The sequence below is a fragment of the Choloepus didactylus genome, chromosome 20, assembly GCF_015220235.1.
Source record: "Choloepus didactylus isolate mChoDid1 chromosome 20, mChoDid1.pri, whole genome shotgun sequence".
NCBI lineage: Eukaryota > Metazoa > Chordata > Mammalia > Pilosa > Megalonychidae > Choloepus > Choloepus didactylus.
Window position 1 is genome coordinate 16,196,052 of NC_051326.1, and position 14,994 is coordinate 16,211,045.

Sequence of the window (14,994 nt, forward strand, 5' to 3'; positions counted from 1 at the left end):
GGCAGATATGTGTATATATATGACCCTCAGATGGACAGGGAGGTGTCCCCTGAGGGAGTGGCCCCAGGGGCCTTTCCATGGCAGCATATAGAGAACCTATATGTGCCCACCAATGCTGTCACGGTTCACAGGGGCTTCACAATAGAAGGTGGTAGAAGCTCCAGGGGTTGTATATTAATTAGGGCTGCCAGGAAAAATACAGATTGCCCAGTAGAATTTGTATTTCAGATAAACAACAAATAATTTAATTTAAATATAACATTTAATCTAATTATTTGTTGTTTTCTGCAATTCAAATTTAACTGGGAAGCCTGTATTTTCACTTGCTAAATCTGGCAACCCTAATGCTAATTAGTCCACAGAATATGGAATAATGAGAAAAGAAAACAAAACCCTGATAGTGTGCGGGCAGGGAAGGACCTAAAATTAACCCAGGTTTGATAAGTGCCAGATTATGGAGCTGGCTCAGAGAATCCTTTGTTTCCCCCTAGGTCACACTAATTTCCTTTTCTCCACACCCAGAAAACAGAAAAATCTGTTTTCACTGTGGGGAAGAAGTCACTTGTGATCAGAGTGATGTGGTTTGTCTTGCCTCTCCGCTTTACCCACTTGCACAAAAGTCTTTTGGTTTCTCAGGGGAAAATCAAATATTTTCATCCTTTACCTCACTTTCATTGCAGCAGAACACATCGGAGAGGGTGTAGAACCGGGCATCCAGGTCAGCGATAGCAGGAGCTGGATTGAACAGCGTTTTCACTGCAAAGGAAAGGGAAAGGGGGTCAGTGGTTATCATTTTAAACATGGTGCATTTATAGGCATTCAGTAGGGGAAAATCCCTAAATGGATTCCTTTCGGCCAAATTTTTTTCCATTAAATTAAAAAATGAAAAGAGTTACAGATGTAGAAAAGTCTGAAATCTCAATCTCCATCTTAGCCTAAGTTCCCATTCCTGCTTATTTTCATTTGTTCTACTTTTTCACTTTACAACATTGTAGCTTCAACAGCAAGTGTCAATATTTACAACCAAGATGATACCAAAGTCAGGGCAAACGAAACAAGAACATTAGAGAAAACTAAAACTATTGTGGCACGAAAGGACACCTATGAATGTGAAGAGGCTGGTAACAATTTTGTGGGTTGGTTTAAGTGCTTCGTTGAGAGGTGAGTTCATAAATCTTTTTCAGGGAATCAAAGAGATGATATAAAAGAAATAATGAAGGGCTCAAAATATCCCTGGTAAGAATAATAAGCTGGGAAGTTCATGCATATGCATATTTTGTGCACCTATGTATGTTTCTCAAATGTATCATAATTACTCATGTAAATGTATACACTTACACAAAAGCTCACATTCTTGGCTTCTGTGAGCAATCTGGGAATATAAAGGGAAGACTCAGAAAGGAGGAGAAATTCAGTCAGAAGCTAAGTACTAGCTCAGACTAGGAGGCCATAAGAGAAAGATGGATGGCAGAAGCAGGGGAAATGAGTGTCACAGCCACTGCAATGGCAGAGTAATGCACTTTTCAGAGGAAGCAAGTGAGGCTCAGGGAGATGAGGTCATGTGTCAAAGGTCATGATTGGGAAATGGCTCCTCTGGTCTAGGGTTTGGTCCTTTCCAAAATAGTGGCCTCTCTAGGCCAGGACTCTCCACAGCAACACATGCTCCCAATCCCAATTCACAAGACTTTAAAATAGCCTTTGGTGTGGAACTTCATAAATATATACATATATTTGAAGTCTAATGATATTACAGCCACAGGAAGCTCCCCTTTGTCAAAACACTTACTTATCCACCAGAGTACTCAACTAGATTGGTTGGTCTTCTTTGTATGCACCCAGGTCCACTGACTTACGAGTTTAGTAGTCCCACTTTACTACAGACTCACAGAATAAAATCTTCTTGTTGCAGTTCTCAGAGTCTCTACAGGAAAATTGGTTCTCAAACTTGCTTGCACATCAGCATCACTTGGCAAGCTTATGATAATGCATGATTTCTGTGCCCTGCCTCAAACCCACAAGGTGGGGTAGGGGTATGTTAAGATCAGGGAATCTGCACACTGGCTCTTAGCTAGCTAGCTTGGCATTCCAAATTCTGGGGGAGCAGCTAATCAGAAGTGGCTAAGGCAAAATGTTCAGTACTTCAGCCGATGAGGCTATCTAGTCTACTTCTGTGGACATTTTGGTTCAGTCAGTGGATCTTGCCCCATGGTTTATAGCTAACACTAATCCCACATTTTTATTATTTTATAGTCCAGAATGTCCAGCCACAGAAATTCTGTGGTATATTTTTGGCTGCTCAGATTTTTGTACCAGGTTATTGCACAGCTTAAATTAGAAGATGGATGTAAAACTGGGTAAAGTGTTGCACAGATGTGAAGAATTATTTGTATTATATTGTCTTTTTACCCCACCCGCACCCCCACTTGTCCACCATCTCTTCTGACTTCTGCTGGAGTCTGTAGCCTGGCAACGGTCACACTGAGAGGTCTTAGGGAGGGCAATTATGCCTAATGGTCCTCATGGCCAAACATTCTCACATACCCTCTTAGTTTTTTTAGTGTTTCGATTAAGTACGGCATGAGAGCTTTCTCCCCATGCTAGCACATTACAAGTTCAATGCTGCTGAATCCTCAGAACCCTGCTCTGAGGCGGGAACGATTGCTGGGTCATCACGGTTCCTTCTCACCGCGGCTCTCAGCCCTCCGGGTAGTTTGCTGAAGGCCACGGGGAGAGTGCGAACGCTGCAGACAGGCCGGGCTTCATTCTCACAGTCTACTACGAAGCAGATGTTGACACATTTCAAAACATTTAATACAGACATTACATTCTTCTGTATATGTGGATATACAGAGGTGTGAAAATGAAATGATTTTTTTCAAGGAATTTTCCTGGAATAGTTACAAAAGGCTGATAAGAATAAAGCTGACTATAGATAAACTGTCATATGTCCTGCAAAGACAATATTGTTAAAACATACATTCTATCTTACATCAAAAAATAAGTACATTGTGAATGAATGATACAACATCTGGGTTTTGCGCTTCCAAATAATTTTGCAGTGGAGGCTGGGTGGGGAGTAATGAGTTGGGGAATGGACGAAAGAAGACTGGCCATGTGTTGCTAAGTGTTGAGGCCGGATGACAGTATATGTGGGTTTACCATACTGTTATCTATATGTCCATCTATTTTGGAAATGTTCCAAGATAAAATTTTTTTTAAAGAAACAATTATATTGAATTTTAAGCATCCATAGCTGGAATGAGGAGTTCTACAACTTAATTTTACCATAAAAATTGTATGAAAATAAATCAAATCATATCTGCCTATATTTCACTGAGGGAAAGCATTCTTACCAACAGTGACTGGATACATAGGCTTAACATTGACTAGTAACTAAATTTAGGGGAAAAATGAAATTGCCGTAAAGCAAGGACTACCCTTATCTTGTGCTACCACAAATAAACAGGACTACTTTACATGGATTAAAGAAACACAAAGAATTTGAAGTTGTAGTTAATCAAAGAAGTATGCAAATTTATAATAGCAAGGCAGGGAAAAAGTGATGTCATCCTGGCAGCAGGCAAAACCAGAGAACACAGAATGTACCATGGGGATATAACTTGGAGTTGCAGAGGTGATTGAGAGCACCAACAGCAATTATTATCAATTATAGTGTAAGACGGACTAAACTCCTGGTTTGAACAGGATACCTGTTTCGGGCACAGTAGTGTCACAGGAACTGGTGAGGGCCAGGGGAGCAGCGGCAAGGGCTAAAGGACAGGGCAAGGCAGCGGGAGCTCTTAGTGGTGTCACCACAGAAGGCAGGGGCTGGGCCGTTAAAAGGCTCTCATAACAAGCTGGGCCAAACAGGAAGAAACTACCCCCTAAGCAAAGTATAAGGTTTGGCCAGAACTGGTGAGAAGCTTGGGGTACCCGAGACCCTGGCATGACAATCTCTCGTCTTCAGGCTTCTTCTCTGGGACTTAAGCAGCTTGACATTCACAGCTCAGCCCACGTGCTGGAAAATGTTATTGTGAAAGCCCAGCGGCCAGCCAAGAAGTCTTATTTGCCAAATGGAAAAGGACTAAAGTGGCATTAAAAGATACTTTGCATCATACCGAGAATTTAATCTCGGCTATCTTATGCCTCAAGTATTCGTAATTGTTCCTGTAATGTTCCATTCACTTTGAAATGGTTACATAGACCAGAACCAACATGTGTAATTTTGCCACAAGCAGCTGCAGTGCCAGCTCTGCAGTGGGCCTCCTTCACAGCTTCGTGACCCAGTGGGGATGGGGATTTGTGTGTGATGTCACAGGGGCTGTCTCTTTAAATCCAAAGCTTTCATTTTGGTAAAGACAGGAAGAGAGTTCTGAGACAGTATATTCAAAGAGGGAAGGATCTTTTTCCTTTGTATTTTCATAACTGATATTTAATCAAGTTATCTCATGTATTTAATTGAAATGTCACTATCTGTAAGTGGTACAGATATGAGAATTGTGATAATAAACCAAAGAATAATGAGGCTTATGATGATGATGATTTTACCATCTCTCTCAAAGATGGACTGAGGTTGACTAGTACACATACAGCTGTCACGGGACAAAGGGCAGGGCCCTCAGTGCTCAACTGATCAGCAGGCTTTGCATATTCCACCCTGTGTTCAGTGCATTCATACACCGTGACATTAAAGAACAGTGAGATCTCCGCTCAATTCTCTTAGTTCCCAGGAGATGAAACTGAGGCCCAGAACAAGGAATTGACTTACTTGTCTGAGCTCCCTCCCACTGGTGAGTGATTGGAACTGAATTCAAAGCCACACTTTATAACAGTTAAACCAATACTCCTTTCATTATACCACTCTCCTCTCATGTGAGAACAGATGCATTACATTAACACACACACACACACACACTCTCTACTTATGGTGTAGAATCTCCGCAGCATCTATGTGGTAACTACAGAATGGGACCAGTTGATTTGACCAGAAAAAGCTGCCTGCCTAGAGGAGTTCCTGGAGGAGCCTGGAGCATAGTGCACAAGTGCTGTGTGTTTTTGTGTTTTGTCATGGTGGTGCATGCCCGAAAACACTCTAGGGACTCTTCTCTATGCCTCAAAGAGCAAAAACACACAAAGCTTGACTACATGCTGGACAATGCTACAATTTATGTGGTTTACTTTTCTAAAGGCTTTAGCTCATAAAGGCTCGGTTCTCTGAAATGGGACATGGCAGTTTCTTTGAAAAGTGTGGCCTAAGGGACAAAACTTGGGTCTTGGAGTCTGAAATCCTGGCTTCCACACTTAATAAAAGTGTGATCTTGGTTGAGCAAATTATTTAACTTCTCTGAGTCTTCACTTTCTTCCCATCACTCTGGGAGAATAATGCCTGCCATATCTTTGTCATAAGGTTTTTCTGAGGATCGAATGTATATGAAATGGCTTTATAAGCTGTAAAGTACCTATAAATGCAAATTCCCATTATTTCCAGTATTAGTATATAAATACAAAAATATAAAAAAGATTCACCAGAATTGCGACGTAGGCACACCGGTGCTTAGTAAAAGTGTGAAGTAGGCTAGTCGGTCTTTGGACTGCCATCACATGCCTCCCTTCCTTGAAGCCCAGATTGGAAGACTGCCTGGCAGGTGATGGGGGAAGCGTTTCTGACATCAGGCTGCTTGCCCACTCGGATGACTCTAGCTGCACCTGTGAAAGGTGAGCCCCTCAGATGTTGCTGCTGGACCCTTCTCTACTGCACAAGCCAGGGAGGTAACAGGACTAGACAAGGACAGAGGAAACAGTGGTTTTGGAGAAGCAGGGGACAGTAGGAGAAAAAGAGAAGTTACCTGAGAATAAGCTCTGACCCACACAAGGAAAGAAGGGAGCATGAGTGAAGTGGCAGGTTGTATTCACATCATCCGCTTAAGATCTGTGCAATGCAGAGAATGCTTACTATACGCATCAGACTTTATCTGTGATGCCCCGAGAAAATGTATCCAAATGCATTTTGGCTTAGAATTCTTTCTGACAGCTTCGAGTCCATTAAAAATACATTAAGTGTCAGTGAGAATTTGCCATGGCACGTTGTTTTCCCAAGAGGAAAGTTTTGTTAAATCAGGATATACATTTAAAAATTCTCCATGAAACCATTTCAGTAACTGAAATTCCATTTATTGCTATATAAAACACTATACACTTTGGGAGAAATCACTTACACACATGTACACACAGACATACACTTACTGTTCTTTTCCTTTTTTTTTTTTTTTTCTAGTTTTACATCTTGATGAGAAAGTTTTGTCTGGAAAAGTCAATGTGGTTCTTTCTACATTTTCTTCTTAATACAAATCACAGAACTGTTGCCACAATATGAAGAAGAATCCAGTGTCTTAGAGTGGCTGCTTTTTATTTGGACTTTTTTTGATCAAATGGAGCTGAGATCAGGATATTATACTGATATTAATTTAAAAAGAGAAGTGGAAGGGAGAAAAGAAAACTGGGATTTACTGAGAGTTATTTCATTATGCTTCACATCATATTTTATTTTACTCCATTCTTAGAATAATTCTGAAGGTGGGTATTTCTATAGGCAGTTTATAGACAAGGCTTGGAAAGATCAGATAATTCTCCCAAGAACACAAAGCTAACCAAGGAGAGAAATGGGATTCCAACAGAAGACGCTTCTCACTAGTCCAAGGGGAAAAGAAACAAAAAGACAGAAACTACCTGGACTTTAAAAAAATCTGTTATTTGCTGGGGGTGGCAGAGGGGGAGTGAGCGGGAGAACAGCTGACTCCGGATTAGACACTGATGACTGCTGAAGCCGGGTGATGGGAACCTGGTTTCATTATACAATTCCACCTGCTTTTGTATATTTTTGAACATTCCCGTTGTTAAGTCAAACCAAACCAAACAGAAGAGCTGCTAAGAGGAAAAAGGCAATGTAGAAAACATTACTTTTATAGATGATCTTTTGTTGTTTGTAGGAAAGGTGATAAAGTTTTACAAACAGGAGAAAGAAGTACTCCTCACTTCCTAGAGATACTAATCAAAATGTAACTGGGCAGAGATTATACATGACTTGCAGCTTCGTCTCTGCTTCCCAGAGTGAAAATCGTTTTACCCCCCTGGGATGTACCTTGGTTACTGGGCTGCTTCAGTGATTCTGGCTACTACTTGTATCATTTCTGCTCATTAGACTGAAGATTTCTACTGAGGGATGTCAGAAATGCAATTCATGTTATTTTTACCTTATCTGTAAGATTTCTAACATTATGAAGAACTACAAGAATTCAGTGATCTCACAGACTGGAGAATGAATATTTTACTACTGATAAAAGTATCACTTTGCTTTGCTTAAAAGGTTATCTTTAATTAAGACAGTGATAAAAGCTTTTACAGAATGAATGACAAATATGGAAAATTACCTCCACTGCTGCGAGCCATTGTCAGAGCTTCCAAAGAAGTTGCTGGAGTTATTTCCAGCTGGCAGATCATTACTTTGGCTCTGCTAATGACACTGGTTGCTTCCCTCAGGTCTTCTGTATTCAAAAGTGAATTTGCTCCAGCCACTATGACGATGATATTCTGGCCTATAAAGAAATTCCACATACTTATATCAAAAACTAAATAAAGTCAAGCAATGGTATTCTGCAATGCTACTATTGTCCTTACAAAATCATTGTATAAAATGTTTTATAAGTATTAATTTTAACATTTGTAAGCCATTCCAGTTAAGTTTTGTGTTCCAAAGGTATCTTTTGCAATATCTCTATAAGAGTCATATTCTGCCAATCACTTTGAGCAAAATCTTGAAAAGATTTTCCTTATCAATATTCTTACATACAAAAATATTAGTTGACAAATGATAAACAGAATACTTTTAAATTTTCATTTATTGTAAAGGACTGGCAAAGATTCTGAATAAAAAATGACAGATGTCATATTAATGAGTATAACTAGGAAGAAACTTGCATAATGCTCACAATGAATGCACCAAAGTTATGCAATCAGAATAGGGGTATACATATGGTATTCTCAAAAGTGATTTTGTAAATCGAAACATATTTTGTAATATCCAAAAGATAGAAAATTGTACTAGACAACTTAAACAAGATTAAACAGAAGCAGGACTAGAGAATCTAATATATTCTCAATGCTTGGACCCAGTCTCTATAATCCCACCTACATGGAGGAGGGGGCTGGTACATCTACCTGTCAGTCAAGGGCTGCACTGTTCAATAGAGAAGTGGCCACTGCGCACCTGAAATGTGGCCCGTCTGAATTGCGATGTGCTTTAAGTAAGTGTAAAATACACAGCAGATTTCAAAGACTTGGGATGAAGAAAAGAAGATAAAATATCTCATTTAAAAAAAATTGTTTACATGTTGAGATGATAATATTTTGGACAAACTGGGTTAAATCAGTATATTGTTAAAATTTATTTTACCTGTTTATTTTTACTTTTAAAAATGTGGCTACCAGAAATTTTAAAATTATATATGTGCCTTGCATTATATTTCTATTGGACAGCACTGATCCAGAGGGATGAGTTGCAGCGGTCCCCTTTGTGCCCCAGGCGGCCTGGGCAGATCTTGGATAGACATGACCTAAAATTATTTCCGAATATAGAACAAATTCTCCCTATCATCTTACGGCAGATGTGTTTGTTGGCCATGAGGAAGACTTAATAAAGCGGGGTTGGATTAGCATAAGCCCAGGCTCAGGACTGGAAGAACTCAAAGGACCCACTCCCTGAAGGACAGCATCCCTCCTGCCTTTTCTCCATCAATGACCTCATTTTCTCTGCTGGAGCTGATGGCTGCTTCCATGCCATTGCCCCCTGAATTGGTATCTCTGGGTTGCCCCTGGCTGCTGAGCCATAAGCCCAAGATGAAACAGCTGCCTGCTGGACATTGCCACACGGCTGGTTCATTTGTGCCTCAATGTTAACTCGTCAAAACTGAACCTATTACTTCACCTTCCCCAGGCTCACCTTCGTTTAAAGGAGCCAATCGTTTCTGGGTATTTGTCCTAACTCTTCTACTACACTCCATACTCTTTGAGGACGATTACTGTGCTCTACAAGCCAGGCAAAGCCTACCATAATAGGCACTCAATATAGAATAATAAATTATATCTTCGCATGGAAACTGAAGTATTTTTTTTCACAGATAAGGAAGAAACAGAACTTGAAGATATTCCTAGGATAAAAAAAGAGGTTTAAAACAAGGAATGAGCTGATGCTGGCAGTAATAATTATTGAAGATACAGCTTGCAGCAATGAACACACTCCATTATTGGATTGAGAACTTTCATTTATTGTCTTCAAGTGAAATACAGTTTTTTGTTGTCATTGCAACTTTGTGATCACTAAAGTAAAGCTAAAAATGCCATCTCTTCTCTAAGAAATGATTTTACGAGACTGCATTATAAGTAAAAGACAATTGTGATAAATCCTGACTTAACGCCTCACATACTGGTTGCCCACAACATGCTAGGTTCTGTGCTAGGTGCCTGAAGAAATGCTTGGTCCTGCTGAATATTAATTCTGATTTTAGAAATATTATGTAGATGTTTTATACTTAAAACGTTTGTTGGAAACTATGAAAGCTTTAGTTGAGGACAAACGGAAATTACTGTTTTTAGAGACAAATGTTTCAAAAATCACAAGGTCTTCTAACAGACTTAGTTGTGATGGCCTTTTGCGATTTGACTGCTGTTTAGAGAGCAGGCAGCGTGGAACACTGAAGGTAAGTTAGAAGTCATTAGTTGCTGCCATTTGCTCCATAGATGGTCTATAAATATGATTCATCAAACCTTCTATTGCACCTATCTATTTACATCTCTTTACCTAGTGTAAGTGAAATGACAGATGAATCCTTGACTGCTTTTAGAGACAAATATCAATTCTTGGCTCCCATTAAGGGTAATGGGACATTGCAGAAAATAAATGCTATTTTGACCTTCATATCTATGGGATGGACAATTTTATATCTGAATAATCAACCTGAGAAATAGATAAAGAGAAATAAATTTATATTAGGATTGGGAAAACCACGCTTTAGGCTTTGTGAGTGCCAATGTGGGAGGCGAGTGGGGCCAGAGGGCCTTAGAGTTACAGTAAAAACTGATGCTTCTGAAAAGGTTTGGAAGTGAATTGTTCATTTTGTGAAATGACACTTCCACATGCGAAACACATACCTTCATTATTGACAATTATAGAAGCAGCTCCTGTAGCAGCATCTTTCGTCTGATATGTAAATTCTAGAAGAAATAAGAAAATTATGATCATATATACACAGCCTGGCATGGATCTGCCTTAACAATTTCAATGCACTACTAATCCTTGGAAAAAGTTTTTAACCTTTAACCATCTGGAATGATAAAGAAAATAAGTAATCAGTGCTAATTTATACCCGTAACCTTTAAAATGAGGAAAAATAGAAGTCTTTACATCTACTTGCACCTTTTCTCTGCATTAGTAACAGCCCCAAATCACCCTCCTTCCAGTTTCCCCCAAATTATTCATAACTGCATACATTTACATTTTTTCAAGACCAACGCAGTTCTTTTCTTCAGTGAAAGAAATGACAGATTTGAGATAAGAGATAAAAGTTCAAATCTATACAGTGAACTTGTTTGATTTTCTTCGTTCTCATAAGCTTTGGGTTTCAAGAGTCATGGCCAGAAGCACAACCATTTCCAAAAGGAAAATTTTAATGAAAAGGGGTGGGTATGGGAGACTAACATTTATTAAAGTACCTACCACTCTTTGCCAAGTGTTGATGCTAGGTATTTTGCATCCTACCTCTTTTATTTTTCTAGCCTGCAGGACGGGCTATCCCTGTGTTCCTGAGGCTCAGGTGGAGGGACGTTCATGCAGTTCATGCAGTTGGCTTGTGAGCACACCCTTGCCTGCCTGCAGAGTCCCTGCTATCCTCCCTCAGCTCTGATGGCTCCCTTGGGATGGCCCGAGGAGGACACTCCTGCTCCTGACTTGTCACAGGAATGGGTCTCTACAAAGCGAGTTCAGGACTGCCCCGCTCACCTCCCTAGCCAGCCATGTGCAGATACAGGAGAAGTAAACAAATAAAAACAAAAACAGTTTGGAGGGCAAACTGTAGGTTTTAAAAGAGATTTTAAAGACATAGTACAGTATAGTGATTAGGCTCGGGGAGAAGTGGTTGTGATACAACATGGCAGGCACAGGGAGGGCTTCTGGTGTGGCTGGCAAAGTTGTTTCTTTATGAGAAAATGGAGGCAGCCCTTCCTTTACTGGAAACTGAGTTGTGCAACCATGGGTGACGGTTAAAAGGGTGCTTGCCTTATAGCAGTTCATCAAGCTTTACACTCGTTTTGTCTGGTTTTCCGTGTTTATGTTTTATTTTATAATAAAAAATGGTTCTTTTAAAGTAAAAAAAAAAAAAAGTCATGGCCTGGCATGTCAACAGAAATGTTGCTCGGGGAGCCGTGGGCAGCTGCAGTAAAGAGCTCTGAACTGGAGTCAGAAGACCTGCGTCCCAGTTCTGGCTCCAGCCCCAGCTAGCTGTGTGTGCTCTTGGACAAATCATGGAGCCTCTCCGGCCGTGGGTTTTCTCTCCTGTGAAATGATTGTACTGGCCTTAGTGGTTTTAAGATTGTTTCCAGCTATGGCATTCGTTGACTTTCTTAAAATATCTTTTGTGAATGCAGCATCTGCTTTCCCTTGTCACCTGCTTTTGAAACATTTCCATGTTCTGAAGGTTTGTAACCTCCTATCATGTCATTCTCATCTGGGAGACATGCATATTAAAGAATGAACCAAAGGACATTTAAACAAGACTAGACAAAGCTGTGCTGAGAAATTCTCTGGCCACCAGGGGAGGATCTTATAATTCTCTTCTATATTCAACTTTTCTTGTAACAAAATCACAAAAGAAAGTTATTAAAAACCAATTTTTTAAAAGATGAAATTTTACCTGTAGAAATACCATTCTGTTTTAAGTTTTCTATATAATCATTGCCAAAAGAATCTTTGCCAACCTGTACCAAAGAAATGATAAACATTAGATCTTTTACACTTAGTAAAATGTTACAATATAGTTTTTAGAATACTTAATACTTTAAAAGGGCATAGCTGTGAAGTATTTTATAAACATTAACTAATTAATCTTAATTTAAGACGGTAGTCTTGATTTCAGCCCGAAGAATTGTTACATATTAATGTTCCACTTATGTCCGACCTAAATTGTGAAGCAATTTAATGACTCACAAGTTTTCTAGCTTTGCTCTCAGTTTTAAAAAATTCAGTTTTATTGAGATATATTCACATACCATACAGTCTTCCATGGTGTACAATCAACTGTTCACAGTACCATCTTATAGTTGTGCATTCATCACCCCGATCTATTTTTGAACATTTTCCTCACACCAGAAAGAATCAGAGTCAGAATTAAAAAAAAAAAAGAACACCCAAATCACCCACCCATCTCACCCTATTTTTCATTTAGGTTTTGTCCCCATTTTTCTACTCATCTATCCATATGCTGGATAAAGGGAGTATGATCCACAGGGTTTTCACAATCACACTTTCACCCCTTGTGAGCTACATTGTTATACAATCGTCTTATTTAAGAGTCAAGGCTACTGGGTTGGAGTTTGATAGTTTCAGGTATTTACTTCTAGCTATTCCAATATATTAAAACCTAAAAAGTGTTATCTATATAGTACGTAAGAATGTCCACCAGAGTGACCTCTCCATCTGAAATCTCTCAGCCACTGAAGCTTTATTTCGTTTCATTTTGCATCCCCCTTTTGGTCAAGAAGATGTTCTCAATCCCACGATGCCAGGTCCAGATTCATCCCCAGGAGTCATATCCTGTGTTGCCAGGGAGATATACACCCCTGGGAGTCAGGTCCCACGTAGGAGGGAGGACAGCAAGATCACCTGCCAAGGTGGCTTAGCTAGAGAGAGAGGGCCACATCTGAGCAACAAAGAGGCACTCAGGGGGAGACTGTTAGGCACAATTATAAGCAGGTTTAGCCTCTCCTTGCAGCAACAAGTTTCATAGGGGCTAGCCCCAAGACAGAGAGCTCAGCATGTCAAGCTGTCAGTCCCCAATGTCTGTGAGAACATTATAGCATTGCTCTCATTTTGATCTGTTCTTGTGGTAATTCCCATTGAGACAGAGCTCTCTACCATTGATATGATACCATATCAACCAGGTATTCCTTAATATTAATGGAGAATCTCGGCTTTTTGTAGTTCACTATAAAATGAGGGTATCCTTGTAATGCCTTGGCTGGTGTTCTGGAACCATCTTATCTTCTTCCCTGAGCTTGAAGTGAGGGGTCAAAAAGGAGGGAATTTTAAAAACCCTAGCTAACTTAGGGATCTTGGTATAGAAGAACTGTGTTGCCTTTGCATCCTAGCATCCATTCCGTCTTCTTACAATAGGACTCTGATTTTGCCTTTGGGTTCCCATTTCTTTTCCATCTGTAGATTACAAGATTAGGGTGGGCAGAGGACCCAGACCTGATCAAACAGTGTGTTCCACCATCCTGGTCACATTCGTGAGCTTCATGAATGGACAAGAAGATTCAGTCCTGGAAATTTTATTGCAACTACTGGGAAAGACAAGTCCACTTCCCCATGAAATTGCTAGATGTAAGACAATGAAGCCTGGAGCTATTGGGGATCACCATGTGGACACAGGACACAAGAAAACAGAAGAAACATAATAGAAAGCAAAAGGCAGAGACAGAGACAGACAGACAGACACCAACAGACCCCTAACGCCCTAACTGACACCTAGGCTGCCTGAAGCCAGCTCTATCACAGAGCTTCTCAGTCACATTACATAAAAGGAATTAATACATTCCTTTTAGTTTTTATTTTTTGCTTAACATAGTTTGAATTAGGTGTCTATTGTATGTTACCAAAAAAAGACTGGCCTAAAACAGCCTCCAAAGCTAGTCAGCTTGGTCTGACCTGAGCCATAATTCAAGTAGTTTTGCTTCGGTCTGGATACTGAGATCAAGTTCCTGCTTTGTGGGTCACTTTTACCTCTAGATCTCTCTCTGTTTCGGATTAGTCCCATAGCTCCTTCAGAACTGGGGCTCATCTCTGGCTGGCCAGCCCTCTCCAGGGGTCAGGACTCCAGGCCTGTGGCTCAAACCCAGAAGGCTATTATTGCAAAGCTTTGAAACCAACTGCTTGTCTTCTCACCTACATCCCCTACTGCCCATTTCTGGCCTCCTTTGTGCTGTGGTCACTGTGTTAGTTAGGACACTCCTGGTATCTTCTGTCCTGCCTCTCTGATGCTAACCATTTGTCTGGATTGCCATGTTGGCTGATGTGGGGGCTTAAAGCTGAATGTACCCCAGGAAAACATGTTCTTAAGTTTAATTCATTCTTGTGTTTGTTTGTAAACCCATTGTAAGTAGCACCTTTTGATGAGGTTACTTCAGTTAAGGTGTGGCCCACCTCAACCAGGATTTGTTTTAATCCTATTACTGGAGTCTTTATAAGAGAGTGAAATTCAGACACAGAGAGAAAGCCACATAAGCAAGAAGCTGAAGGCAACGAAACCTGGAAGAGAAGGAGAGACCAGCAGACACCACCCTGTGCCTTGCCATGTGACAAAGGAGCCAAGGATCGCCGGCAGCTGGTCTTCAGGAAGAAGGCATCATGTTGGTGACGTGAAGCCTTGATTTAGATGTTTTCTCAGCCTCAAAACCGAGATTTAGACATTTTCCCAGCCTCAAAAGCAAATAAGTTCCCATTGTTTAACCCTACCCATATCATGGTATTTGTTCTGAGCAGCCTAGGAAACTGTAACAGCTGGTCCTTGGTTTGACAGCTTAGTTAAGACTGCAAAGTGGAGGGTTGAGAATTGAATTTTACTCCTAAATGCATTTCATTTGTCCTGCTATTTTCAGTTTTAATCAGTTATCAACATTTAAAAATTAAGAGGCTTCACAAAAATGAACACATTTCTAGTAGGTCTTGAA

At 40.2% G+C, this 14,994-nt stretch overlaps 1 protein-coding gene across 1 annotated transcript in view; it reads right to left on the reverse strand.

Annotated features, from left to right (window-relative positions):
* The window catches only part of RBKS (ribokinase), a 109,935-nt gene that overhangs the window by 55,884 nt on the left and 39,057 nt on the right, over positions 1 to 14,994 (reverse strand). The window contains exons 3-6 of the mRNA XM_037812637.1: positions 11,961 to 12,024; positions 10,204 to 10,266; positions 7,428 to 7,592; positions 665 to 756 (exon numbers count right to left, since the gene is read on the reverse strand). Coding sequence (XP_037668565.1) covers positions 665 to 756; positions 7,428 to 7,592; positions 10,204 to 10,266; positions 11,961 to 12,024 — 384 coding nt within the window. The remainder of the gene's footprint in view (positions 1 to 664; positions 757 to 7,427; positions 7,593 to 10,203; positions 10,267 to 11,960; positions 12,025 to 14,994) is intronic.